General features: G+C 38.6%; 1 protein-coding gene and 1 long non-coding RNA gene across 5 annotated transcripts; one reads left to right on the top strand and one right to left on the bottom strand.

Moving 5' to 3' along the window:
* Positions 1-1465: 1465 nt before the first annotated feature.
* LOC136268387 (3'-5' exoribonuclease HELZ2-like) lies at positions 1466-19447 on the bottom strand. Of its 4 annotated transcripts, none has more exons than XM_066063709.1 (23): positions 19361-19447; positions 18684-18868; positions 17269-17448; positions 16526-16617; positions 15327-15505; positions 14210-15212; positions 14007-14127; positions 13741-13952; positions 13161-13250; positions 12978-13062; positions 7046-10811; positions 6741-6832; positions 6504-6671; positions 5224-5367; positions 5036-5136; positions 4847-4977; positions 4104-4207; positions 3836-4002; positions 3100-3264; positions 2820-3044; positions 2559-2712; positions 1881-2060; positions 1466-1799 (listed from the first exon to the last, which is right to left on the bottom strand). In XM_066063709.1, the coding sequence occupies exons 2-23, from the start codon at positions 18853-18855 to the stop codon at positions 1702-1704; spliced, it is 7629 nt and encodes a 2542-aa protein (XP_065919781.1). In that variant the 5' UTR covers positions 18856-18868; positions 19361-19447; the 3' UTR covers positions 1466-1701. The 4 variants fall into 4 exon arrangements, with proteins under 4 accessions (XP_065919781.1, XP_065919782.1, XP_065919783.1 ...); XM_066063710.1 differs by having other exon boundaries at positions 18684-18856; positions 19296-19441; XM_066063711.1 differs by having other exon boundaries at positions 18684-18856; positions 19307-19440.
* Positions 19448-23962: 4515 nt separating this feature from the next.
* On the top strand, positions 23963-26021 carry LOC136269242 (uncharacterized). Its single transcript, XR_010707256.1, has 3 exons — positions 23963-24122; positions 25176-25247; positions 25755-26021. It is a non-coding gene; the product is annotated as an uncharacterized lncRNA (long non-coding RNA).
* The last annotated feature ends 546 nt before the right edge of the window (positions 26022-26567 follow it).

Below are 26567 nucleotides of genomic sequence, written 5' to 3' on the forward strand. Positions count from 1 at the left end.
TCCTATCTCCTGACTTTCAGGTGTTGTATTTTCTGCTGCTAAGGCATCAGTTTCTAACATCCACTTATCTATTTTTAAAAGCAAGGCTTGTAGCAGTTTACGTTCCTCTCATGTTGATTATTGGAATTCTACTCTCGAATTGTTGACTTTACAGAATAGATTTCTGGATATAGTAAAAATGTCCCCTGTGAAAAAAAGATGTATGGCTTACCTGAAAAGCAACTTTCTTATTGCAAGCCGGTTGTGACACCTTACCAACATTATTGAATCTGGTTTATAATTATTTAGACCCTTGTCACTCTACTCAGCCTACAACCAACCATGTTTTAACTGGTTATTCCATTGTACTTGACCAAGGGTCATGACTCTGTTTTTGCAGGTTTTGTTCACAACTTTAAAAAGGATTTACCACCTTGTTATAAGCTTTATATTGTTGATCTTCCCAGCTATATACCAGACAAGAGTTATATAGTCCCCCAAGTACTATTGTCTTGCCAGGGCTCCAGTGATTATTACATTTTTAAGTAAAGTCGTTAACCCTGAGGCTAGACTCCTGACCCCTAGCTTGTACATGTAATTGCAAAGAAAAAGGAACCAGTGCAATTACATAAGTTGAGTGATGTGAATCCTTGAACACACTACCACAGTTGGGACAGTAGTAGCTACACCCACACAAATGAGTTTGGCAAGGAAATCAATAATTTTTTTTAAAAACTTACAGTAAATACAAAATATAGTTGTCCATATAAATTTATCCTCTGACCATTCTGGGAAGTTCCTCGCTAAGAATATTCTCCTTGAAGAGAATTATAATCATCATTTTAGATTTGTAACATTCAAATGGTGCAAAACAAGAGGAGTTGGCAACAATCAGTGGTGATACAGTGGTAAGGTGTGATACTACAAACCCAGCTCCTGCAGAGGTTGCACTTGGTGGTGACCACCTTCTTATACCTGTTTGTGTATTTTTTATAAGTTTTTAAATTGTAATGACCAGCTAAAAATATCAACAACCTGGCTTTAAAATTTCAGAGGGGGTTAGATCTAAAAGTGGGTTTCTGAAATTAGTATAGACAAGTCTCCAGAAATTTTTGAAAATTTAGAAGTACTGAATTCGGAGTTTAGGATACTTTAATTTTAGTTAGCAATCACAGTAGCTAAATCATATGCGTGGGGCATAGCCAAACTTTACATGATGCCAGGGCCTAGTCACTTTTAACACTAGCTATGTTAGTATAGTAGTGTAGGGAGCATACAGTGTGCTTTATTTCTGAGGGACCCTTTGAGATTGAATACGAGAGTTATGCAGCAGTTTTTTGCAACTTATTCTTAGCTATTTTGACATTGTGACAGACCTATTGGAGTATCTCAATTTGGGTACTAAGTACATGACACCCAAGCCCAGAAAATGATTCAGCAAGAAAAATTGGCTTGAAGTTAATCTTGCAAGGTAGTTTTACCTATAGATAATGAATTATTGCATTTTAGAAATAGTAATAAAATCATTACATTGTACATACATTTACATCATTGACACCTAATAACACACAATGGATACTCGTAGAACATCATTACAACCCCATACAATAAATAACCTATACATGTACAAGTATACAGATATACGTATAATATGTAATTGTAAATAATTGCAATTATTTTGAGTAGTATTAACAATTATCAAATTTGATATTTATCTTAAGCTCATGGAAAGGCATCGGCTGATTTCATATATCCATTTTGTGTGTAGTAATCAATCAGTTTGTGCCATGTATCATCATAACCAAGTAATGTTTTGTTTCCTAGTATAAAAATGAACAGGACAATTTATCTAGATCAATACTGTTACAAGACTTATACACTACTGATTTGTTAGAACTCACCCACAATCACTAAGCCGTGTTTAGCACGTGTTATTCCAACACAAATCTGATGCTTGTCGGTCACAAACCCAAGATGATCTAGTAGCCACTTCCTGTCTGGCTGTACAGCCTTCCTGTTACTGATTGTGTGTCGTGGTTGTGAGCGCACAATGGACAAGATAACGAAACCAAATTCTCTACCTGGAAAAAATCATTTTAGCTCATGATAAAATACAAGTAATGTCAGCCACAGAAATATTTGACTATACACTACAAAAACTTTACAGTATGTTTTAGCTTAAACAAAAGCCATAACCTATCCCACTACCATCTGTAAAATACTGACATTCTACTCTAAACCAAAAGACTTGCCTTGAAATATGCTAAAGGAGGAATGTATAGCCACTAACAATTGGTAATAGATTTAATAAGAGCTCTTCTCTATTGTTAACTCTTGTACATACGTAATGCCATACTGGTTTGTGAATTAGACACTGGGGAACAGCCTAACAGAGAACTACAAGATCTAATGAAACAGTCACAAAGACACAAACTGTAAAATATACTTAATTTACTAGTTGCTAACAGGACAATTACTACCAAGTGAATACAACAGTCATACTTGAAGCTCAAATTTTCTAATATAACAGTTAAGTCTAGGAAATATTAACACTGCAGACAAGACCATATATACCTTACCTTGGCTTTCGGTAACGGTCTGAACAGTCACATTTAATGATCTTTGTTCCATTTTATCTAATATGACAGCTTTCTGTGATGAGTAGGGTGTCAGTACAGCAACATCTTCCTCTCTTATTTTCTTTACTCTGCACAGAACTGCAACGATCTCCACCTGTAAGGGAATGTGTGTACAGCTAAATAACTAACATGACAGAAGCAGAGCTGTAAAGACACACGTGCACAACAAGGCAATAATAATAACACAACACATATACACACCACTTTATTGGCTTCAAGTTCATTGCATTTTGAAAACACACTGGATCTCTTGTTACCAGAATGGGCACCACCCTCTCTACCTTCTATGTTACAGAATGCTAGTGGACAGTCTGGTCCCTGTGGCCAGAACTTTTGTATCTTGATGAAATTACTAGTAGTGCTACGATCAGTGTTCAGTTCATTATCATAGAACAACTTTGATGGAAATTCACAGATCTTGGGGTGCTACCAATTGTAATAAAAACAATACAAATTGACACATAATGATAATCTCCATTACCATTCTATATTGGATATTCAATCGAAGAAAACGACGCTCTTCAATGGGTTGCCTTCCTCTTGGTGTTCCAGGTTGCTTGGTGTTCTGCTCAGGTGGGGCAGCATAGCGTTGAAATAATGATGCACTCAAACCAAAATCACCAGCTGGACGATAGTTAATGACTGGCTACAGATACAGAAACAACTAAATACACAACAAGGCACAGACAATAACACTAAAGTACATAACTACAAGCTGCCGACACATTTGTAGTAACCCAAGAGAAGCAGAGAACACAAACTGCATGAGCACAGCATATCTTGGAACTATCAGTCATCCACAAGCATGAGTACTTTCACTGTAATGATTGGCCATATTAACAAGTGGTAGGAATTATGAGTTTGATTAGGGATCATAGAAATGAAAATAGTGAAACAAGGGAGGTCACCCACACCTGAAGATATACTAGTGGATCCCTGAATTAGGGATTAAATCCTCATTGCTTCACAGCTTTTTCTTTGGTCTATTTGAACTTAAAATTTCAATTTTTTTCCTTGTACTCGTTTGTTTACTATTTTTGTAACATAATTATAACTGGTGAGCATCAAAAGGAAGAATGGTGCCAGACTTATTATTTTCATGCAACCCAACAATCAATTTCTGAAAAGTGCTTATTACACTTCATTTTCAGCCCATTACACGTGGCTGCTTATATCAATGGAAAAAACATCAACATTTTCCTAACAAAAAATCTCACCTGCAATTGCATATGATCCCCAATTAGTGTTACATTCTCTATAGCTAACTTCACTGCAGCCATTGATTCTGGTTCTGTTGCCATAGCAGCCTCATCAATGATAACTTGTACAGGAGCAATGTTTTGTGTGACCCTTGCACTGCTAGCCTCATTGCAGGTACACAATACTACAGAATAACAGGATAATTGCACATGTATTGATTGATAGTACAACTATAAAACATTGAGTAGACACATGTCTGTCAGGCTTAGTGACATGTTAACTAACCAATATCATATCCTCGTTGAATAATTTGCTCTTGAGCTTTCCTTATGACTTTCCTGTACCTTGCTCTATCATTGATACTTGGTACCTTCTTCTCTTGAGCTAGTCTGTGTAGAGTTTGTGACATTACTTGCTATGTATTGTAAGGTTTCCTTACTATGTAAGCAATTCATTCCACCTTTTATATTGTTTTACTGTTTTAACGTGTGCGTGTGTGCGTAGTGTGTGCGTGCATGTAGAGTGTGTGTGTGTGTGTGCGTGTGTGTGTAGTGTGTGCGTGCATGTAGTGTGTGTGTGTGTGTGTGTGCGTAGTGTGTGCGTGCATGTAGAGAGAGTGTGTGTGTGTGTGTGTGTGTGTGTGTGTGTGTGTGTGTGTGTGTGTGTGTGAGTGCGTATGTAGTGTGTGAGTGCATGTAGAGTGTGTGTGTGTGTGTGTGTGTGTATGTAGAGTGCATGTAGAGTGTGTGTGTGTGTGTGTGTGTGTGTGTGTGTGTGTGTGTGTGTGTGTGTGTGTGTGTGTGTGTGTGTGTGTGTGTGTGTGTGTGTGTGTGTGTGTGTGTGTGTGTGTGTGTGTGTGTGTGTGTGTGTGTGTGTGTGTGTGTGTGTGTGTGTGTGTGTGTGTGTGTGTGTGTGTGTGTGTGTGACTACAGTTGCATGCACGCACAAGAGTGCATGCATGTACGTAGTGTGTGTGCACATGTATGTGTATGTGTGCACAACACATTTTGCTATTCAGGAGTTCTTACTGATCAAATTTTCTATCCATTGTTAGTATTTCATCTTGCAAGGAGCACTCGGTGGAGCGGATTAGCCAGTGGAGAGCATAATGTTTGTGTTCAGGTCTACAAACTTGTTCTGTGGCAACATCAGCAAAGACCTACAACACAAACAAGTACACACAATACACACACATCAGTGATAGTACAAATCTTAACCTCTTTATTATAATAAGGACCAATGTGATCTTTCCTTTCAATACTGGTACCATAGATTCTTAACAGACGCAAATTACGATCGGATAACTTTAACAGCAGATCTGTGCAATTCAAAGTAAAAATAATCTGTTTACCACAAACTTAACTATGTAGTTTATGCATGAGCAAAGAAAGCGAATATTACACACCTAATACTACATCAACAGACTTGTTGGATGGCCCACACACCATCACACATTTAATTTTTCCATCTCCAGTGGTTAAGGGATTCTTCCTGTTGTGATGGACAAACCCATAGGCAAGATGAGCTCCAGTGACAGATTTACCGGTGCCTGAAAATGATAGAATATACTAACATGTACAAAGTGGTTTAACTATTATTAAAATATGTATGCATGTTAAAATGATGAGCAATTGTTTGTGGAAATAATCAGTATTGTATACTGATTCAACTAGTGATGTTCTAAATCAGCGGTTGTCATGTATTAATTATGATGACTATGTAAACACTTTCAAATGGAATGATATCCTGTCTCGTGTTTAGCTGAACAACATATATAATGTATTAGGTTATCATTACCATAGTTGAGACAATATTAATTTGTGATAATTATTCACGACATCCCTATATAATACTGCGTGGAATGATGATAAATACAGTACAAACACCACTGTACTATTCAATACAGTACAAACACCACTGTACTATTCAATACAGTACAAACACCACTGTACTTCAATACACTATACAGCAAAGCATATCAGGGGCGTATCCAGGGCTATTCCAAGGTGGTTTCCAGATTTGATAGTGAGTTATTGATGCAGGGGCCTGAGGGTACAGCCTCCACAAATTTTGTACATTAAAATGCTTCAAAATTTACTAGTTTGTGCTCTGTCAACAATACCAACCATACATACTATTTTCAACATATGCTTTAGTTTCCTAGTTCCCTTTAAGTCCCATCAATTATGGCTATGGCTGATTAGTAGTATTGTAGTGATCCTCCAAATTCTCTAATTAAAAACTCAAAACTTTTGATTTAGGCACTACATGTTTCAAACTAGTTTTGCATTATACCATTTAAATTGTAATCCATTATGAATGTTCTATTAGGATAGTTTAGAATGCACATCTAACTATTCTATTAGAGTATCTCGATATTCATTAATGTTTATGCAGTTAAATTCATACTCTTGTTCCCCTTTTTCAAGTAGGTTTCCTAACACACTGTAGCTACACTGCCCTATTCCCATTTTTCTACATATTTGTGCAGCCAAACTGTGATGGTTTGGTGTTCCCGCTGCAAGCCTACAAGTTCAAATTTCAAATGAGGTTTCCAGAACCACAGGAAACCCCCGTAAATACACCCCTGTGTATATGCACTTACACAAAATTGTAATGTATATGTACACATGTACTGCATAGTTGAATGATGTATAGTAATAATATTCAGCAACAACTACAAACCTGGAGGACCCTGTATTAGCTGCAGTTTATATTTCATAGCTAACGAGATTGAATAGAGCTGGGAGTCATTCAACTGTCTACTCGTACTATCATGAGGCCAGAGCCTACAAACTGGTTCAATCGTATGCTGCACAAACCGGGCTACTTCATTTTCATCCACCCTAGTAGCTGCGTACAACAATACAAATAATACTACTGTTCACATACACATTACCATGTAGTATAAGACATGTTTACCTCCATGAATTGCTATTCTTCCAAGTGCTATGTCAGTCACCAATGAATTTCTCTTCAATGACAACAAGGATCGTAGAGATTTATAAACACGCCTATATATTATATTTTCAAATATAAAAAATAGAATAAACACAGTCGAGACCAATACACTATTAAAAAGGGCAAGCGTCAAAAAAGGAAGTACAAAAAGTTACCTAATCAAGATGGCAATTGGCTGCATATAGTATTAAATGACAAATTCAGCTAATAAACCACGTACCCTTTTGATACAGTTAGGCTGTTACAGTCTAGGTTGACACACTCACCTGTGTGGAACATTCAAAGAGATCAGCTGTAGTTCACAACATGGTTTAGACATGAGATAGTCCTTCATAAAGGATGATATTCTGGTAGTTTGTGGACTGGCAAACTTAAGGAAAATATCATGCAATGACCCAGTGACATCTCTTCCTAGATCAAACACAACAAAGTGAAACACAACCACTCCTTTTTCATCTTTTAAACCATAATTAGTGCAGTGTCTCTCAAATGTTGTACCAGTCATGGGAACCTTGTATCTGACACACACTAAATCACCAATATCAAAACCGAAAAAATCTGATGATGAAGCTATAAACTTATCTGGTAGAGTAAGAGTAATTTTGTCATCTGGAATAAAATACACGTCATCCAGTGAAGACTCTGGTTGCTTTAGTGTGGGCCACTTTAGCTGAACATCACGGATGATTTTCAATTCTGCTTCTTTGATACTCTGCGTTGACGCCTCGGCTAGTAATACATCTTCCCAGAGACCAACATACTCTCCAATATCATTGTACCTCTCCTTTGATGCTATAGTTAGTATTGGACTAGCAAAACAACTGGCAGGGGACATGTTGTGTTGTATACAAATGTTCAAGAATGGAGCAACCTCAAGTAGTTGGATGGATGGCATCAGAACAGGTTTCCTGTCAGTAGCACTTAACCAAACCTTCAGAACTTTGTATGGCTCAATAGTAAATTCACCATCATATAACCACATTGAGCTCTTCTTCACAACAGTTGTAAATTCAGCTGGGTTGTCGATAATAGTCTCTGTTGAGGTAGAAGCTGCAGGAACTTTCTCTAACACCCTCAATAGGGGAGTGGCACTGGCTTCACAAGGTGACCTCATAAACTGTTCAAATTTGCTCCACTCTGATTCAGCTATGGTAACAACAGAACTGTAAGGTTTAATGGTATACATTTCTTTAACTAGGGGGGAACTCTTCACATCATCATCATCATTACGACTTGGTACCATGAAAACCATCTTGAATTTAGAAGTATTTGCATCACCTTTAGCCACACTGCAAGAAGATTCTTGGCCGGAAGTGGAATCCGAAAATGAGGTCATTTTTACTCTCCACGAAGATTTCCAGTTGTTTCCATGTATCTCCAGTTTAGATTTACCACAAACAATGCTGTTTAGTGTAATGCAGCATTGATTTTCATCAAGCCAGTGTAAAACAGGATCAGGAAATATGACCCGCAATCTTCCCTTTTTAACCCCTTGTTTGGTCTTTGAATCAGCAAATCCCTCTATAGCAGTGCCAACATATGCTGTAAATGGTTGAGCACATTCTGCAAGAGACAGAGTCAAATTAAGCTGATCAAAACTTTGCTTGCAATTTACAGTAGCTTCTTGTTTGGTGTGACAGCTTTTACACAAGTTGGCTATATCCTCTTGGGAGTAAGGAAACAAAGGAATTAGTGCATTCCTGTTTAATGCATTAAGTAACAGACGTTGTGAAACAATGTCCAGGTAGCAGTGAAGTGGTGAAGTGATGTGAGATAGAAGACAATGGAGTCCATGATGAGCATATGGGATAATTTCTTTATTCTCTGCAGAAACCAAATATGAATTTGGTTCAAGAAGCAATGGTGACAGTTTTTGCAAACTTGATGAGCAAACTACTTCACAGCTTGGCTCAATAAGGCACAACTCCTTACAAGCAACTGTTCCCTGCGACTGATGTTGAGATTCCAATAACTTCTCATTTGCTGTAACGTATTTACCTGCAGCAAGTTTTTCATAACATTTCTTGAAGCAACTTTGCTCAATCATTAGAGGTTTGGTTGGCTTATCGACAGATAGTGACAGCATCTTATTCACAGGATGATATGGCAACACAGCTGTATGTTTTGTTACAACACTTTGCAGTTGACTGGTGTTTGGCTTACGTTGTCTATACAGGATACTAGGAAATGATGGAGGCTTAGCTAACATGTGCTCTGCAACAATTCTATTGATCCATAGTGTTAATTCTTCAACCAAAAACTGAGCCTGGGGATTTTCTTTGTTATCCAACACTGGTACATCACACTGCAAGCGACTACAACACAGGGACTTAGTTAGTAGATACAACATGCCAATCTTTCCTTCAATTGTATCTCCATTTAAAGCTCCATGATCAAATTGCTTTTCAAGAATCTTTTGAGCTTCATTAAATGTAAGCTGTTCAGTGGGACACACACAACTTTCTACAATTGTAATTGACTCAGTGCACAACATCACCTTACCATCCACAAGCTGTACATCACATGATGCAGATATGGCACTCAACAATTTGCCGGGACAAAAGCTCCACTTCTTGAGAGCTGCGGGTGGGAGCATTGCGTGCTGCTCACCATCAGGATTAAAGCTGCAAAGAGTTGCTCCTCTCTGACAAGCTAGTACATCAATTTCACTCTTCATTTCAAGAAACCTTGCTACATTGACAACATGCACACCTAACGTAAACCGTGCTATCTCATTCTTACATTTCTCAATAGTAAAGGCAACATCTGGCTGATCAATGATTATACCATTATTGAACACATTAGTGTAATCTCCCTTCACACTGGAGTCAGCAGGTAATTCAGCTGTTCTCGTAGGACTGGTTCCAATATTAATGTTGTGTTGTGCACACAAGTACCTTTCAGCATGAAAAAATGTCAACCCCTTAGGTATAGCAGCTACCACTACTCCCAGAGGATATCGTTGACTCTTCTCCCAGTTTAGATACCAAACCACAAACAAAAGACGTCTTGCAACATTTAGTGGAATCACATCGCTAATTTGAGGTATTTCTATATCAACATTTCCATCTTCGGTATTTCTTTCATTAGGATTAGTGAAAGAATTAGGATCAAACACAGCTACTGAGTGTTGCCTCACTTCAAGTTCTTTTCTTATGGTCTTCACATTGCCAGCTTTTAATAGCAATCCACGAGACAATCCAGGAAGATTTACAAATCTTGGGCTTTTCCCATCAACAGGATTAAACATAATAGAATTGTACTGGTCTACAGTACATATGTATTGCCACTTAGTACTCTGCTCAACAATTTTAGTCACACGACCACTACGTTCAATGTCTTTGTATAAGCTGACCTGTACACGGGCACCATCAAATGCTTGACGCCTGTTGTCAAGGCCTTGAATTTTGATTGGATCCAGTGCTGGGTTAATAGGTATGGCCCATGCTATCCTGTAGCTATCACACTGAAGGTGACATTCAATGGAATTTGGATCAGTGACTGCTTCTTCTGCTTCATCTTCAGATAAAATATCTCTGTCTACTTGAACAACATAGCCCCTGTCACCATCAGCAATCTTTCCTAAGGTTACCTTCAACTTCTCACACTGAGGAAGAGACTGAAAAGTTCTCTTGTATGCTAACAAAATACTATCACCGATAGTGTCACCTACTCTTGTGTAGGATGATGATAGAAAAGACTGAAGGTCACCAAAAACTTCTCTATAAAGAGCACTAATGCTTGGCTGAATATCTGGCATGCTACTACGGTACTGTGGTGCAATTTTAAAAGAAGAAATTTCTAAGCATCTCTTAAGGTATTCTTTCCAGCAGCACTTTCTGATATTTTTACTAAATGATTCGATGGACAAGAGAAGGAAAGGATTTCCCACACACACCACCAGTGACTGAGCTCTAGTGATGATCGTATTGAACACATACTGATCACAAATACTCTTCGTAGGATTAACTGCAGCTCCATGTGCACCAGTAGCTTCATATGCACTGATAAACACAGCTCTGAATTCAAGACCTATATGATGATATTTGACATGTAATTGATATGTAGCATAGAATTTCACAAAATAATATTCATAATTTGTGACCGGATTTGAAAAAAAAGGTACCTTTTTCACACACAAAAAATTTGACCCATTTTTTGAACTTTGAAGTGTCATAACTTTTTTGTCATGGCTTATAATTGCCTGAAATTTTTCATGATGTAGCTACAGTATCTGGCTGCATTTTGAAACCAAGAGCAAATTAATCAATACAAGGACTCAAGGGTTACATCATTTTGCTTGCTGGTATGTAAAATGTGTGGAAAAGGTACCTTTTCGCAAATCCAGTCACATTTGTAAAACAATGAGGCATAGCAAAACTAGTCTTTTGCATGTTTTCCAAAGCAAATTTACCTTGTAGCAACTCCGCAGGGTATTCGATGATTATGAAGCCATGACTCACTAGAATCAACATTTACGTGGTAGTGGAAAATATGGGACAAGAAGGAGGACAAAGGTAATCCCATGATGCATGCATGCGTCGTAGCTGTTGGAAGGGTTTAGGGTTGCTCTGAAGGAATTTTTGGGTTTGATTATGCCTTGCCAAGCTGGCAGGAAGAGAAACTGAGGTTGGTTTATATTTCTGGACAGGGAAGCCTAAACTCCCATGATCCCAATTATACATTACTACAGTACCATGATCCCAACTATACATTACTACAGTACCATGATCCCAACTATACATTACTACAGTACCATGATCCCAACTATACATTACTACAGTACCATGATCCCAACTATACATTACTACAGTACCATGATCCCAACTATACAGTACTACAGTACCATGATCCCAACTATACAGTACTACAGTACCATGATCCCAACTATACATTACTACAGTACCATGATCCCAACTATACAGTACTACAGTACCATGATCCCAACTATACAGTACTACAGTACCATGATCCCAACTATACATTACTACAGTACCATGATCCCAACTATACAGTACTACAGTACCATGATCCCAACTATACATTACTACAGTACCATGATCCCAACTATACAGTACTACAGTACCATGATCCCAACTATACAGTACTACAGTACCATGATCCCAACTATACATTACTACAGTACCATGATCCCAACTATACAGTACTACAGTACCATGATCCCAACTATACAGTACTACAGTACCATGATCCCAACTATACAGTACTACAGTACCATGATCCCAACTATACAGTACTACAGTACCATGATCCCAACTATACATTACTACAGTACCATGATCCCAACTATACAGTACTACAGTACCATGATCCCAACTATACATTACTACAGTACCATGATCCCAACTATACAGTACTACAGTACCATGATCCCAACTATACATTACTACAGTACCATGATCCCAACTATACATTACTACAGTACCATGATCCCAACTATACAGTACTACAGTACCATGATCCCAACTATACATTACTACAGTACCATGATCCCAACTATACAGTACTACAGTACCATGATCCCAACTATACATTACTACAGTACCATGATCCCAACTATACAGTACTACAGTACCATGATCCCAACTATACAGTACTACAGTACCATGATCCCAACTATACAGTACTACAGTACCATGATCCCAACTATACAGTACTACAGTACCATGCTGTATGATAGAGCAGTTACAATACAAGAATGGCTTATTGAATACCAAGGATATTACACAATTTAAACTGTTTCAATATTGGTAAAGCTTGGTTCTCTCAGCTGCAACGTAACACAAACACACACACACACATAAGCTTTTGCAAAATTAGGACCAAGTTGCAACAAGGTAAAAAAAGGAAATAAAACATCAAGGGGTAAAGCCATAAAATTTACATTGTGCTTTTAAAAGTTATTCCGTTTAGCCATACTCAGGCCTTTACAAATAAGAGGGAGGAAAGTAACCAGCTTTGTTCAATAACTTTGCATATAATTACATAAATTCGGAGGTACCTACAGATTGTCACACAAATTCCAAAATGGGGCCTTTAAAGATTATGCCTATAGTATGTATGAGGTTACCAACACATGTATCACTCTTAAAGAGGTACGGTAATGTTGAGAATAAAATATAAACATAACGATAACTAAATATATAACCTTCTGAGGCAATTAGTTAAGGTACGTACCTTGTAACTGGTAAGTTTTGAGGATTCTAATTCCATGTAGTCTTGAGAAACATTGTTTCCTCAAAGCACTGTAAATCTTGCTAATCTAAAATAAAACATTAACATATATCAAGAGATAATATGAAGTGGATCTTCCAACATACACACAGAACTTGTAGCAATGAGAAGTACACATTAACTAACTTGAGTAGCGCTCGGAGACATGACACAGATTTTGGTATAATCCACAGGTCCCCATTCAGCAACTGGCCATGTAGTCAAATACTCCTTTACCTGTAGCAAGAAGTTTAAACTTCATATTATTACAGGTGTATATCTGCGTTAGAGAGAAACTGCTGTAAGCTATAGTTTGCAATATGGACACAGTAGGAATACTATATATTCTATAACACATCTATCAGTACCCATGACGGACTGTTCAATTAGAATGATTCAACCAAACACATTCTATTAGAGGAGATGAAAACACATTATGTACCATCCAAGGATCCAAACTCCTTTGTTCCTAGAGCTACAGTAGGTAAAGCGATATGTGAAGATCATTGATGCATGTAAAGAGCTCTATTCGATTATATGCTAATAAAACGCCTACTAGCAACAAAATGCCCTAATAGTACAATCACTAATAACTGAGAAGACTCGCTGTACTGGAAGAATGAGTAACTTTCATTGGTAAAACAAATTCAATCATTTTGACACTTCTGTCATTTACAAATTGGGGTTTGGTTAACTTCAAACATTAAACACAACCACATGTCCTTACTTGTTCTAATAGAATATCCACTTCTCCAACATCAAAATCAGGACGGTTGTGCAATCTTGTTTGATCCAGTGAGGTGCACACAAACTCCAGAGCAGATACACAAGATGGGTGGAGCTGACTGGTAGAACGAGCTTGAAGTGTTGACTCAAAGAACAAAGCTGAGGGCAGACGCAGTATTGTATCATGGCATCGATAGTTGGTGAGGAGTGGAGCTACAGAAAATAGAAAATGTAGTTGCCTGTCCAAAAATACCAACTTTAGCTAACATGTCAAGTGTGTTGTTGACTGAATGCTGTCTTCATAATGTCTGTGCATTCGTTGCAGCAATGAAGTAGCTAATCCATGCTGTTGAGCTTCTTCCCCAAGAACTAGCACTTGAGGTCCCACCTATTATCACATACACACAACATACTAAATCATCGACATACACAAGTATAATTCACACATGCATTACACATCTTATTTTCACCTGCATGTGGTCTCCAGCTATCACAATTTTTGTATTCTCATCAGCCAAACCAAGTGGAGCTACTGCCTCAGGCTCACGAGACTGAGCTCCTTCATCAATTAGAATATGTGTGAAAGGACGTGCTCTAACTTGCAGCAACTGTTGTGTACTGATAAAAGTTGTCACAACTAGTCTCTTCTGTCGTAATACTTCCGGATAGAAACTATTAGACACGTAGCATTGGTAGTCATCATACACACGACAGTCAGGGCTTTGCTTTCCAACTAATCGCAGTAGAACACTTCTATCCAGGATACCATCATCAATCATGGCACCGAAGTAGTTATTGATGTAGGCATCAGCTGATTGTACATGACAAGTACAAATGAGCACACGAGTATCAGGTGACTTGAGGAAGTTGTATGCTGCAGTAGCAAGCAGTCTAGTCTTTCCAGTACCAAATGGACCAGTAACCAGGAAGATAGCATTAGGACTACATCCCATTACTTTCTTCAGAGCTATAAACTGGTATTCGTAATCAAGGTCGAGCATGTCAGTTGGAGGTTTTGGAAGGAGTCGGACTTCTCTCAAGCTCAAATTTAGATCTTCAGGTCTTGGAACAAGCTTACTGATTACTGCCGGCTTTAGATTTTCAAGTGATCTATGAAGACTGGCAAAATAGAAATGCTTGAACGTAAATTTCACTTGACATTGTAAGTTGGTAGTTTTCTGGACTAACCAAGTGCAGTGAGTATGAACCATCCTCATGGAGTCCAATGGAATGTGAAAGTGCATAATGTCATTACTTCGGTAGCTTTGTTCATGTGGCGAGGGAAACTCCGCTGGAATAGATGGTGTGTACGCTGGACTAGTATCTGATGAATTAGGTAATGGTATCATTAACTGAACACTTTCTGCTGACTGCCTGGCATAGGCAACTTGTGTGGTTGCCATGTTACGTATTGACCCATGTATGGTCCCATCTTGATGTAGGTAAGTGGTAATGTCGTACACACCATCACACCTGTAATGAAAGGTAAAATCGCTATCAGTAATCACATAATACTAGGGCGAGTACTTCACAACAATTGACTATGTGAAATATATAAAGACTAAGCATTACAAAATGGCTACTAACATTTCTCTAAAAACTCTTTCTTGTTCGAGCTCTTCATGATACAATAAGGTGTGGAATTTGTCCTGGTAGTTGTCATAAGTCAGTGGAGCTTCCAACAGTCTTTTGTCTAGTGCATCTCTTGATATGGTGGCATAGCTTGGAAGGTTATGATTTATCTGTGTAGCTCGTCTGTTAGGTAGCTGAGTGTATACAACATTACATTGTGGACAAACATTGTGTCAATGTATACATAACACACAAATGTACAGTACATATATTTTCCACACTGTAGAACACACACACAAAAGCCTTCAGCTACCATGCAAGCATGGTTACTCCTAACCAGTGAACAAGCCCTGAAATACTTGTGAACAACTTAGGTGCTATGAACTGGCAAGGGAAAATTGAGGCCTGGTAGGCTGCACCATGTCTCACAGGTGAAGGTGTGGGCACCCAAAGTCCCACCTGGACCTTCACCTGCTGTGTGAGACATGGACAGTTTCCCAGTTAACACCAGATACCCATTTAAACAGCTGGGTAGACTGGAGCAATGCGAGTAAAATTTCTTGCTCAGAAACAACAGCAACTGGACCTAACAGGGAATCAAACCTGGAACCTTTCAGTTGTCATGCCAGTGCTCTCTAGCCACTTGCTATATGCTGCCTCACACAAAGCCTCAAAGCCTCCGGCAGCCACGAAACATAGCTATTGCAGCCCAGTGAACCAACACTGGGATGTATGTGCACCACTCAGGCACTTGAGCCTTGTGCAGGCAAATCCTCCTGGGGCAGGGCTAGTGACCCGCAGGAGGACTCTCCAGGTCTCATGGAGAGGTTGCGGAACCTAAAGTTCCACAACAACCCCAAAACCACTAAGCGAGACAAGGACAGTTGGGCATTTGCTTCTCCAGTTTACACCAGGTACCCATTGATGTTACAGCTGGGTGGGCTGCTTCCCCAGTTGACACCAGGCCACCAGGTCCCCATTTAAACAGCTGGGTAGACTGGAGCAATGTGAGTAAAGTTTCTTGCACACATTAAGAAACTTTGTGCGTGTGTGTGTGTGTGTGCGTGTGTGAGGCAACACACACACACACACACACACACACACACACACACACGCACACACACACACACACACACACACAATGTGTCTTGCACACACACACACACGCACAATGGTAAGTAAGTATGCATGAACAATACTACAAAACTGTTTACTGGTCTGGGTAATGGATGAGCCACATTGCTGCCTGCTTGAAGTTGTGAGACATTTCTTGATCCAAAAGTACTAACAACTGATGGGGTTCTCCCTGAAGTATAATGAGCAATAATTAACTTAAAGAATGTAGTACATCAGTGATATTGTGTGCTAGTCTGGCACCGCCGACCCTATTGAGTATTCTAGGTGCTTATAAGCACCCTGAAAAACAGGGTCTGGTCTGTCTAGAATCAAGGACTTGTGCCACTGTTACCGAGAACTGGTGCGTCCAATCAAATCGCAGTATTGCATTGTGGCTGCACAACGTAAGTAGATACTGGGACGAAAGTCACAGAATAAAGTTGCACAAGTTCTTTTTGTGTCAGGGTGAATAAACCAGGGACGATTTTCCAGTGTGTAATAGACGCCTTCCCTTGGAAAGTAGAAATATCACCTCCACAACCTAAACATCAAGTGCCCATATAAAGTAACTGATTGAAATCCTAAAGCATCACTGTCGTGATTGGATTCTTCGCTATTCGTGATCTCTTAATATGGTTGCTAACTCCTGAATGCGAGACAGACCAGACCCTATTTTTCGGAATGCTTATAGGCACCTAAAATAGGGTCGCCAGAGTGTGCATGAAAGTACCATATATAACATAACAACAACTACACATCTACAATTTGTTTCAGAGAATCTTTTACTACAAGACTAAATCTATACCATTAACAACTGTACAGTCAAGATCTGTTCACAAACCTGCTCGTCTCCTTTTGGCTCTATTCCACGCTTTTCGTTCCATTGTAGAATGAGCATAGCTACAGCCTTGCTTACGACACATGTAGCTACTCCGATATGATCTGATATTTCTGCATATTATGAAGTTACCACGAATTCTGTTAACAGCATCTGGCAAAGGTCGGACCGCTTCCAAGTGTCCTAATAAAATAAAAGGGTAATTGTTGCAGTATTGACACCATCACGTTCCTCTTCAGACTATTGTAAAGCACAAAGGCTATTATAACACCTGTTAGCTTTCTTTAGTAGAGCTTACTTATGGAGAATGTGGCCCATTACCAAAACTAGGGCTTGGCTGTAGCTAAAACACTCTACCAGCCTTTTATGGTAAAAAGAAATATTCAGTGGCTTCTCTGAACATATATATGGTAGAGCCCCTCTAAACAAGACTTGTATGGTCATCTCAGCATAACTACCACATGACTACAATCCTAAATAGTTTGGCCACCTATAACACTTAATAATCTGTTACACATTTCAACCTAACTTACGCAAATCTCTAGTAGAGAGTTTTACATGCATCTAAGTTATGTACCGTATAAAAGCCACATTCAAATAATCCTGGAGGGGGATGGTCTTGATTATAACCCAAGGGGGGTGAGGTCCAGTACATGAATGTACCTGATCTCAACTATAGGCCCGGGCTATTAATGGAGTCTATACTGTTATAATTAGTGGCCTTAATTCTTTTCAGACTCATCACCATTAAGTTAAGAGCCATCTGAGGGATGAAGATATTACATGCAAGTAGACTTGTACGAGTCCATGTTCATGCAAATATGTATCACAACTATCTGCCAGTCGCCCTAGGGCTTCATTACTATGCTTGTACAAAACATTGCAGAAAGGTTCTCCGTGCTTACCATTACAGTAAAGGCATTCTATCATGTTTTATTCAATTAACACTGGATGTCACACAGACCCATCCAAAATAAACGTTTGGTCTCAAATAAAAGCTCTGCTCATTTCAAAGCCAATACAAAACGCTGAGAAAGAAACAAAGGCCTGGGCTTTAGTATGAGGAAACACAATATGTACGTACATACATCACTTCCTCATCTCAATCAAAAGAAGCTATACACAAACTGAATGGTTCCATAATGTTTGTACCTATTATCATATTTACTTGGTTAAATGCCGTAGCATTTATTACCTCCAAAAATCAATGTGGTGACTATTCAAACTCGACCTGATGCTTGAAAATGACGCTCAAGCCCTTACTTTCAAAATCAATTGTGACACCACTTACGTGCGGCTTCTATTGAAGGACGGCATTCAACTAAGGAAATATATAGGCATTCACCAAGGAAATACAATATATAGCAAGGAAATACTGTATTGTATATCTCACAATACCCACAGTTTTTTTTACAAACCTGACTGATCTAGAACTGTTAGTGGCCATTGACCAGGATCATGAGTGTGAACATCAGGATCAAAACATCTACTTGTCCTCAATTGTGTTGTGTACCGTGACCATTTGTAATTCTCCAAACAAGTTGGACAGACCTGAACCATGTCCAGTGGGTGTGGAGGTGCCCCAGCCATTCTAATACCAAGGTTACACAGAGACATGGCAACACAAATTGTAATGTTATGTGAAGGAGCAGGTTATAAGGAAGCACCTAACTCCAACAGGTTTGAAGAAAGAAAATTCCAGACTATATGTGTACTTTGTAAAAGATGTCAACACCATACAATAAACATGTGACCTTTAGTGGTGAACTTCATGCACACAATACATATTGACAAAACCTGGGAAAACAATTGTCAGTGAACAAGAAGGCTAAGGCTGCTGCTTTAAAAATTTGGTTGATAGTGGGTCACGTGATGGAATGAAAATTGAAACGCCCAAACACCAAGACTAATGATTTATGTATACAACACATTGTCATCATTGTAATAATATGAACTCCGGCTGTTTACCACACAGCCAAAAACACAACGGAGAACTCTCTATCACCCCCAATTACCAACACGCAACAAACCTTTAACTTACTCAAACCGCCCACACGGACAGCGAGGTTATAACAGTCGTCAGGGACGTACTCACTTCTTTGTGGCTGTATTCAGCAAAGCACAGCGACAATTGCAATCTGTGTTCAAAACTCGCGCATCATGTTACACGACACGTGCCAGGTGGGCGTGGTAATCATTTCCGCAAACATCACGTGTCACTTTCTATCGTCCGTGTGTTTTTTGGCAAAAACTCTAATAGAACGCACGTCAAAATAAAAAAGTAAAATAAAACCTTGGAAAGGATCCTTCAACTCATGGACCATCAACTTTGTTGTGTAATTCGGTTTTTCCCCCTTTATTTTTTGTATGTAGCTAGCTGAACCATAGTCTGGCGCCGCCCGCCCCTTCGCAAAAAGTAAGGGTCTGGTGAAATACAAATACCTAATCATTTCAAAAGGAATTCAATTAGACAGCGCACGTAATGCTTGTTACGTAAGATGATTGCACTTCAATTCGAACAAAAGTATTGTGTTGCCAAGGCGATTTCTGTGTGAACGTCATTGGCATGCACTAATTGGCTAGCGCCGAATCTGGGCGCTAGAAATGATTTAGTATCTGTATTTCACCAGACCCTTACTTTATGCGAAGGGGCGGGCGGCGCCAGCCTAGCCATATCCACAGTCCTCCAAAATTTTTAGTATAGCAAGATCGAGATACTCTAATAGAGCAGTCACACTAATAAAGTAGTTACAGTATTAGAGAAGTGTGTAGCGAGCTATGTAAGGATTTTTATGTACTAAATCAGCTATAAATCCGTAGTTGGTGAAGTGTCAGCTGGCTGTGACCTTTTTTTGTTTTTGGTCTCACCTTACCAAACTAGACAATGTAGTGCCTCAGTTCATTTTGGCCCCCCCTTTCCATAAGTATGGATCCGCCCCTGCACAATGGATCTACTGGGTGGATCTGATATGTGGTCATATGTTTGTCCGAGGATTCACATATTTGTTGCTGCTGTTGTTGTAATCTCTGTTGTTGTTTTTGTATAGCTACTTTCATCATATAATGATGGTTTTCTCTCTTAATTTGCATCCACTATATCAAATGAAAAGGAAACAGTGTATGAGATTTGCTATTATTATTATTATTATTATTTTGTGTAAACTTAAAGAATCCAATTAACTATGCAATCAGTATATGATCATTATAATAAGTGAAATAGCTCTACTCATGTTATAACATGCAATTGATTGATTGATTGATTTGATTGATTGATTGATTTGATTGATTTATTATTTTATACTCACAACAATTGGCACAATGCCGTTCCTTCTTGTTGGAGAGATACAAAAACAACAATTAACTAAGCATACAAGAATATACAAGATAAACACAAAGCAAGACAATAGCATACATTACACCACCCACACATACAAGTACACAAATAACACTGAATTACATAGTTGACAAAAAATGGCTTTTCGTACAACCATGAAAATCTCTAAATGAATGAAGTTCTTTAATATCAGATGGCAAGGAACTAACCATCAGATGGCAAGGAACTATACATTTTACAACTAACCTGTTGTAACTCTTCACTATGACAGTGTTTGAAAAATGTTGCAAAATGTATTTATTCAAGTGCTGAAGGTCTGGTCCTACAGCCTGTTTAAAGTTGTTTCATAAAGTATATATGTTTTAAAAGGTGGAGAAAGGAGAAAAAATCTATGACTATACCTGGGCAACCTCAAACCTGCATGCAGCCATCCAATTAATGCTCAAATGCTTACAGGAGTCTGCCAGGTTGGTACAGATTATAAAAATTCGGCTACATTTTGTAGAGTGTTTCAGCTAGAAATAAGCCACCCTGTGGTGAGTCCAACTACAAACCATTCACCAAGTAGTCAAAGAGTACAGTTACATTATGAGGCTCCCTGTAGAACTTTCAGCTACATACGCATTTCCCTGTAGAATATTCAGCTGTGAACAGTTCAACCTGTGTGACTTATTTTTATGATCAATCAACACAATTGTAAATTATTGCCTAAATGTACATGTAGCTATAAATAAATCATTAAAATCTTCTTCATAATAATCTTCCCTCTGTGGTAAAGAAAAAGACAAATTAAAAGAAATACCTAAAACTGGCCATAGGCTGGGTTTAGGTACTGTATGAAATAACAAGATATCTAATCAAAAACAGCCAAGCTGTAAAAAAGGATGCAGCCTTCAAAAAAGCCAGGGTGAAAAAAGATGTGAAATCAATGGTGGCGGCCAAGAAATAGTTGTGATGGCAGGTTAATGGAAAAATTTTAGTAACAACAATTCAGGTGAATTTGGTGCCGAATCCTAGGGAGGAGGCAACACAAATTCACCTGAATTGTTGTTATTAAAATTTTTGCCATTAATCTACCATCACAGCTATTTCTTGGCCGCCACCTTTGATTTCACATCTTTTTCACCCTGGATTTTTTGGAGGCCACACCCTTTTTTTACAGCTTGGCTGTCAGTTTTTGATTAGATTAAAATAATGAAAATATGAAACAGATGGGTCACTCAGCAAGCAGATGGGTCACTCAGCAAGCAGATGGGTCACTCAGCAAGCAATAAATTGCCCACATCCCATAGTAACCGGAAAGTATACTAAGCCTCAAGGGGAAAGGATGGCAAATGTAACCGAGAGCAAGAAGTTTATTATCAATACATAATTACATATTTTCAAGACTTGTGCAGAGTTTAAATGAAGCATTGGATGCAGTAACTATAGCACTGGGGCAATGTCAATACCATCAGAGATGTTGAAGGTCTGGGTCTGACAGCTGCATCAAAGTTAAGGTTAATGGAGTGCATACACAAGCATTGATTGGCACAGGTTCACCAGGCCACTATCATTGTACTGAACTTTGTGGCCTCAAGTGTTAGAAAGAGAGTAAGTTACAAGTGGAAGACAGAAATGAGGAAAGATTCCTTCCACCACAAGTCACACTGAGACAATTACAAATCATTGCTCAAATCTTACTAAGCCTCGTGTATGCTGTATGGAGAGCATTCAACTCAAACCACTTTTCTGGTCCAAAAAGATGCCCTAGTGATCTATTAGTGCATGGGGACTGAATTCAGCTACAGTTAGAAATCTCACTGACCATACACAGTAGCACATGTAGGAGTATAGATGGTAGTAGACCTGCTCACCAGAAGTCAAAAAAAGGTAAGCCCTGAAGCAGTGGAGCTGCAGTGAGAGAGAAGGTTACTGAAGGCAAGAGTAAACCCCAGACTATGAGAAATAGTGGAACCACGACAATAGAGAAGGATACAGAAGCCAAGAGTATGATATGTAATTTCATTATAGTGATGGTCATAATTTAACAGTGAACAAAATCAGATTTACAATCACAACCATGCAATTATTGTGCAGTGTGTTTAGGCCTTATTTTAGGTCCACTATAGTATGTATTTGTATATTATATCCCATCCAAAAACAGCTTATAGCTGTAAAAAAGTGCACGTCCAAGTAAAGCAGAGTTAACTGCGACAAAAAGTAATGATATCATAATGTGGCCATGTACGAGATGTGCAAGTTGTAAAATTCATATTAGCTAATCAGATAATACAATGTTATTGTTAAAGTGTTAATGAGAACTATGTGCTGCTAGTTTATAAGTGTGTGAGCATCTTCATAAATGCCACACAAATTTAATTCTCAATAAAGCAATGTGTATAGATTCTCTGATAGCAATAAATAGTTTGAGTTTGGCCGCCTTTCCTTTGCCGTATACAGGAAAGGCGGCCAAACTCAAACTATTTATTGCTATCAGAGAATCTATACACATTGCTTTATTGAGAATTAAATTTGTGTGGCATTTATGAAGATGCTCACACACTTATAAACTAGCAGCATCACATAGTTCTCATTAACACTTTAACAATAACATTGTATTATCTGATTAGCTAATATCAATTTTACAACTTGCACACCTCGCACATGGCCGCATTATGATATCATTACTTTTTGTCACAGTTAACTCTGCTTACTTGGACGCGCACTTTTTTACAGCTATAAGCTGTTTTTGGATGGGATTTCAATACTCTTTGTTAGAATAAGCAATGCACTATTGATAACAGTAGGTGAGTTTCCATGGTTTTGACAGAAACCCCAGATTACAGTGACAGAATATTAAAATATAACTGTAATTTTAGTGGCCAGGGCCGCCCACATGGGGGGGTATTTTCCCCCTGCCCCAGCCCAAAAGGGGCCCCTTGATTGCCTGTTTAAAGAAAGATCGATATACTCTAATAGAGCAGTCAGGATCTAGACCCTTCCTTGCCCCTGGGCCCCTCCTTAACTGCAACTGCAGTCAACTAACACCCATTTTAACTAGTAAACCCTTAATAACACTTTGCCTTTCATCTTGTATTGCATTAAAACGATCAAAATACTCTATTAGAGCAGTCACAAAATAGCTGTAACACTGCAATCAATATTTAGCATAGTTACAACTTCTGCTTAGCATTGGATTGTATAGTTTAAATTACTAGCTACTTACACACTTTACAATATAAAAATATGGCACTTATAGAAATGTGACTGTTCTATTAGAGTATCTCGATCTACTTCAAGCATTGACTAATTAAAGTGAAGAAGCTACGCTCCTGTCAAGAGATCTTGTGAGAATAGTAAAGAAAAGGCAAGTATGTACAGAGACAATAGAGGGGCGCGTAATTATGTCCTGTTGTAAATAAACGCCTTTAAAATTTATATTACTACTAAATAAGCGCACCAGAATAGGCTTGTGAGGCTGTTGTCTCCAAGGTTGTCTCATTACTTGTCTTTTCGTGTTGAAGGGATTTAGTCACAGTTGGTGAGTTTAATTATTTGTGTTGTAAAACTTAATTGTAAAAAGACGATTAGCACATATCATGATAAACATGTATTTGTCACAGTAGAGTCTCTCACGATTATTAGACATTGGACCAGGGTAAAAAATTTACTGCTATATTTAGAGGTTGTAGCGTTTGTATATCTTAGTATCTTAATAAATAATCCTCCATGATCACTAATCACTAATAGTACAGTGAAAGCTGGTCATTATTCAGGCCGTAGGGACAAAAATTTTCTGACCTAGCTTTTTAAAGAGGTGGCTGCATTTTGCGCCTTAAAAAAGGTAAGAAGCATACTGTTCTAACTGGCTATAGAGATGGATTTAGTGTGTGACAACGTATGAGACAGTGAGTGCTGGCAGCAAGGGGGCAGCCAATCTGTTAGAGCACCAAAGGCACTGCTTCAGACTTAGACAGTTGGCTTTCAGCCCAAAGTGTAAAATTTCACTATTGGTCCTTATAAGCTCCTGATGAAGAAAGTGATGAAGTCATTATCCATAGGATATATTTCACATAACACAGCATTCCAGTGGTTTAGTGGTGACCACAACACTGCCTGAGTTAAACTGTGGTGAGATTTGAGACTACCGGAAGCCCTGGAATGCCTTCAACACATGAAATACCAAATATCTAATGCCTGGCTTTCATCCACAGTGGACCTGTCTTGGTGGCCACTTGTACAGAAGGGAAACAGCTGCCACACAGTCTTTCGAGCGAGCAGCTAGTTTCCACACCCCTTAATTATCAATTTGTAAAATCTTGAGCAAAATTGTGTGTACAGGCAAGTGCGATGTTGTGCATTGGCAGTGCCGTGTATATGGTTGCTGCCTAGCAGTGACACATCACGAGTATTGAAGTCACAATGTGTTACTGTATCATCCATCTCTGAATGTGTCATTTTGTGTAGAGAGCAATCTTCCACATTCATAAGGCCACCTTGTTATTCAGGCCAAATTTTTGGTTCCACAGCTGGCCATATTAATGAGGTTTCATTGTACTTATGTGAATTTTTACTTTTCGTAACTTTTCTTCAGGTTTACTGATGGGCACTATGAAGCATTGTTGACTGGTCTGTACATAATGTGGTGACTTGAAATGCTAAAACAGTACGTAGCATGTCTTGTATGTACATGTAATGTGTTGTAATGTGTCCACACATCCACACATCTTATAAATAAATATAAATGTATTCTCTATACTCAATTCCATTGTGCCACTGGGTCATAAGTGGGTTGAGTATGGATCATCCAGGACATTTGGGTCACATTTTGTCCTGGCCAAGTGGATCTCATCCACTGACAATATACAGATCAGATCATGTGTATAAATTACGGTGGAACTTGTTTATTGCCACCTTCACTCAATAAGCAGGTAACAGTGTATAAATTCTCAATTGGAATTGGCTTTTCAAGAGAGGTTGTCTTTCTATACTGGTGGCCATTAAGACAGGTTGTACTGATAGAGTGTACATACTAGAGATGCAACAATATCCTCCACTTAGTGTCGTTTGATAGTGATGCAATGGAGACTATGTATTGTTGCATTTAAATACTATGCTATTATATTGCAACTCTAGCACGTATTTATAACAGGAATGTTTGTTAACTGTCTAGACATACTGGAGCCACACCCACTCATCTGGATTCTACAAATGGAGTCATACCAACTTGTCATCATACTTATGTGTTACTCCCATTGTGCTTGGATTGGATGAATATACGTGAGACTTGCTACCATGGCGGGCCACTGGAAAACATTTCATAGCTGTTATATTACAGTCATTATTGTACAATTCTTGTGAAAAGTGTTTGGCATTCATGTGTCCTCTGTATGTTGTAATTACATGTATAATTTTTGTGTGGGGGTGCTATAAAATGTAATAATGCAAAAAGCAGCATGGTGACAATTGGCTAGCTACATGTGCTAATTACTCGCAGCTTGTGTCAAAATCTGGTAACCGCAGTTGTATTGTGTCATTCTTTAAGCCGCGCCCTTAGAGGACAAATTACGTCACGGTGGGGGCGACTAAATTTGTTAAAAACGCCGAACGATGGTATGCAGCACCATAGATTATATCTGTGGACTATAATCTATGGCAGCACACTTCTTTGTGGCTTTATGCACTGATTAACTACATAGAGCGCCAGTTCATCAATACCCAGTGACCGCAGTTGTGCTCTGCGTCGGTAAAATTCTTAGAGAGAGCAAATTACGTGGGGGCGACTAAATTCAAATTTCAAACTAGCCATTCTCGAAAACATGTTTCAATCTAAACGAAACTTTTAGAACAGTTTAAAGACACATTGCCCTACATGCCAAGCGAGTATTGCGGAAAACAACAATCTGGGTTTTGTATTTGGCCTCTAGGTCGACTGAGGACGACTGAAACTTCGTTTGGTGCTGAAATTACGACTGTAGGATAATCA

This window comes from Dysidea avara, chromosome 10 (genome assembly GCF_963678975.1).
Source record: "Dysidea avara chromosome 10, odDysAvar1.4, whole genome shotgun sequence".
NCBI classification, from domain to species: Eukaryota; Metazoa; Porifera; class Demospongiae; order Dictyoceratida; family Dysideidae; genus Dysidea; species Dysidea avara.

Excerpts from the sequence above, each read along its gene's own strand:
- LOC136268387 (XM_066063709.1), bottom strand. The coding sequence starts at position 18,855 with ATGGCTGGGGCACCTCCACACCCACTGGACATGGTTCAGGTCTGTCCA. Across the intron at positions 17,449-18,683 it reads AACAGTTCTAGATCAGTCAG|GACACTTGGAAGCGGTCCGA; the intron begins GTTTGTAAAAAA and ends TTATTTTATTAG. Across the intron at positions 2,061-2,558 it reads GACCGTTACCGAAAGCCAAG|GTAGAGAATTTGGTTTCGTT; the intron begins GTAAGGTATATA and ends GATTTTTTCCAG.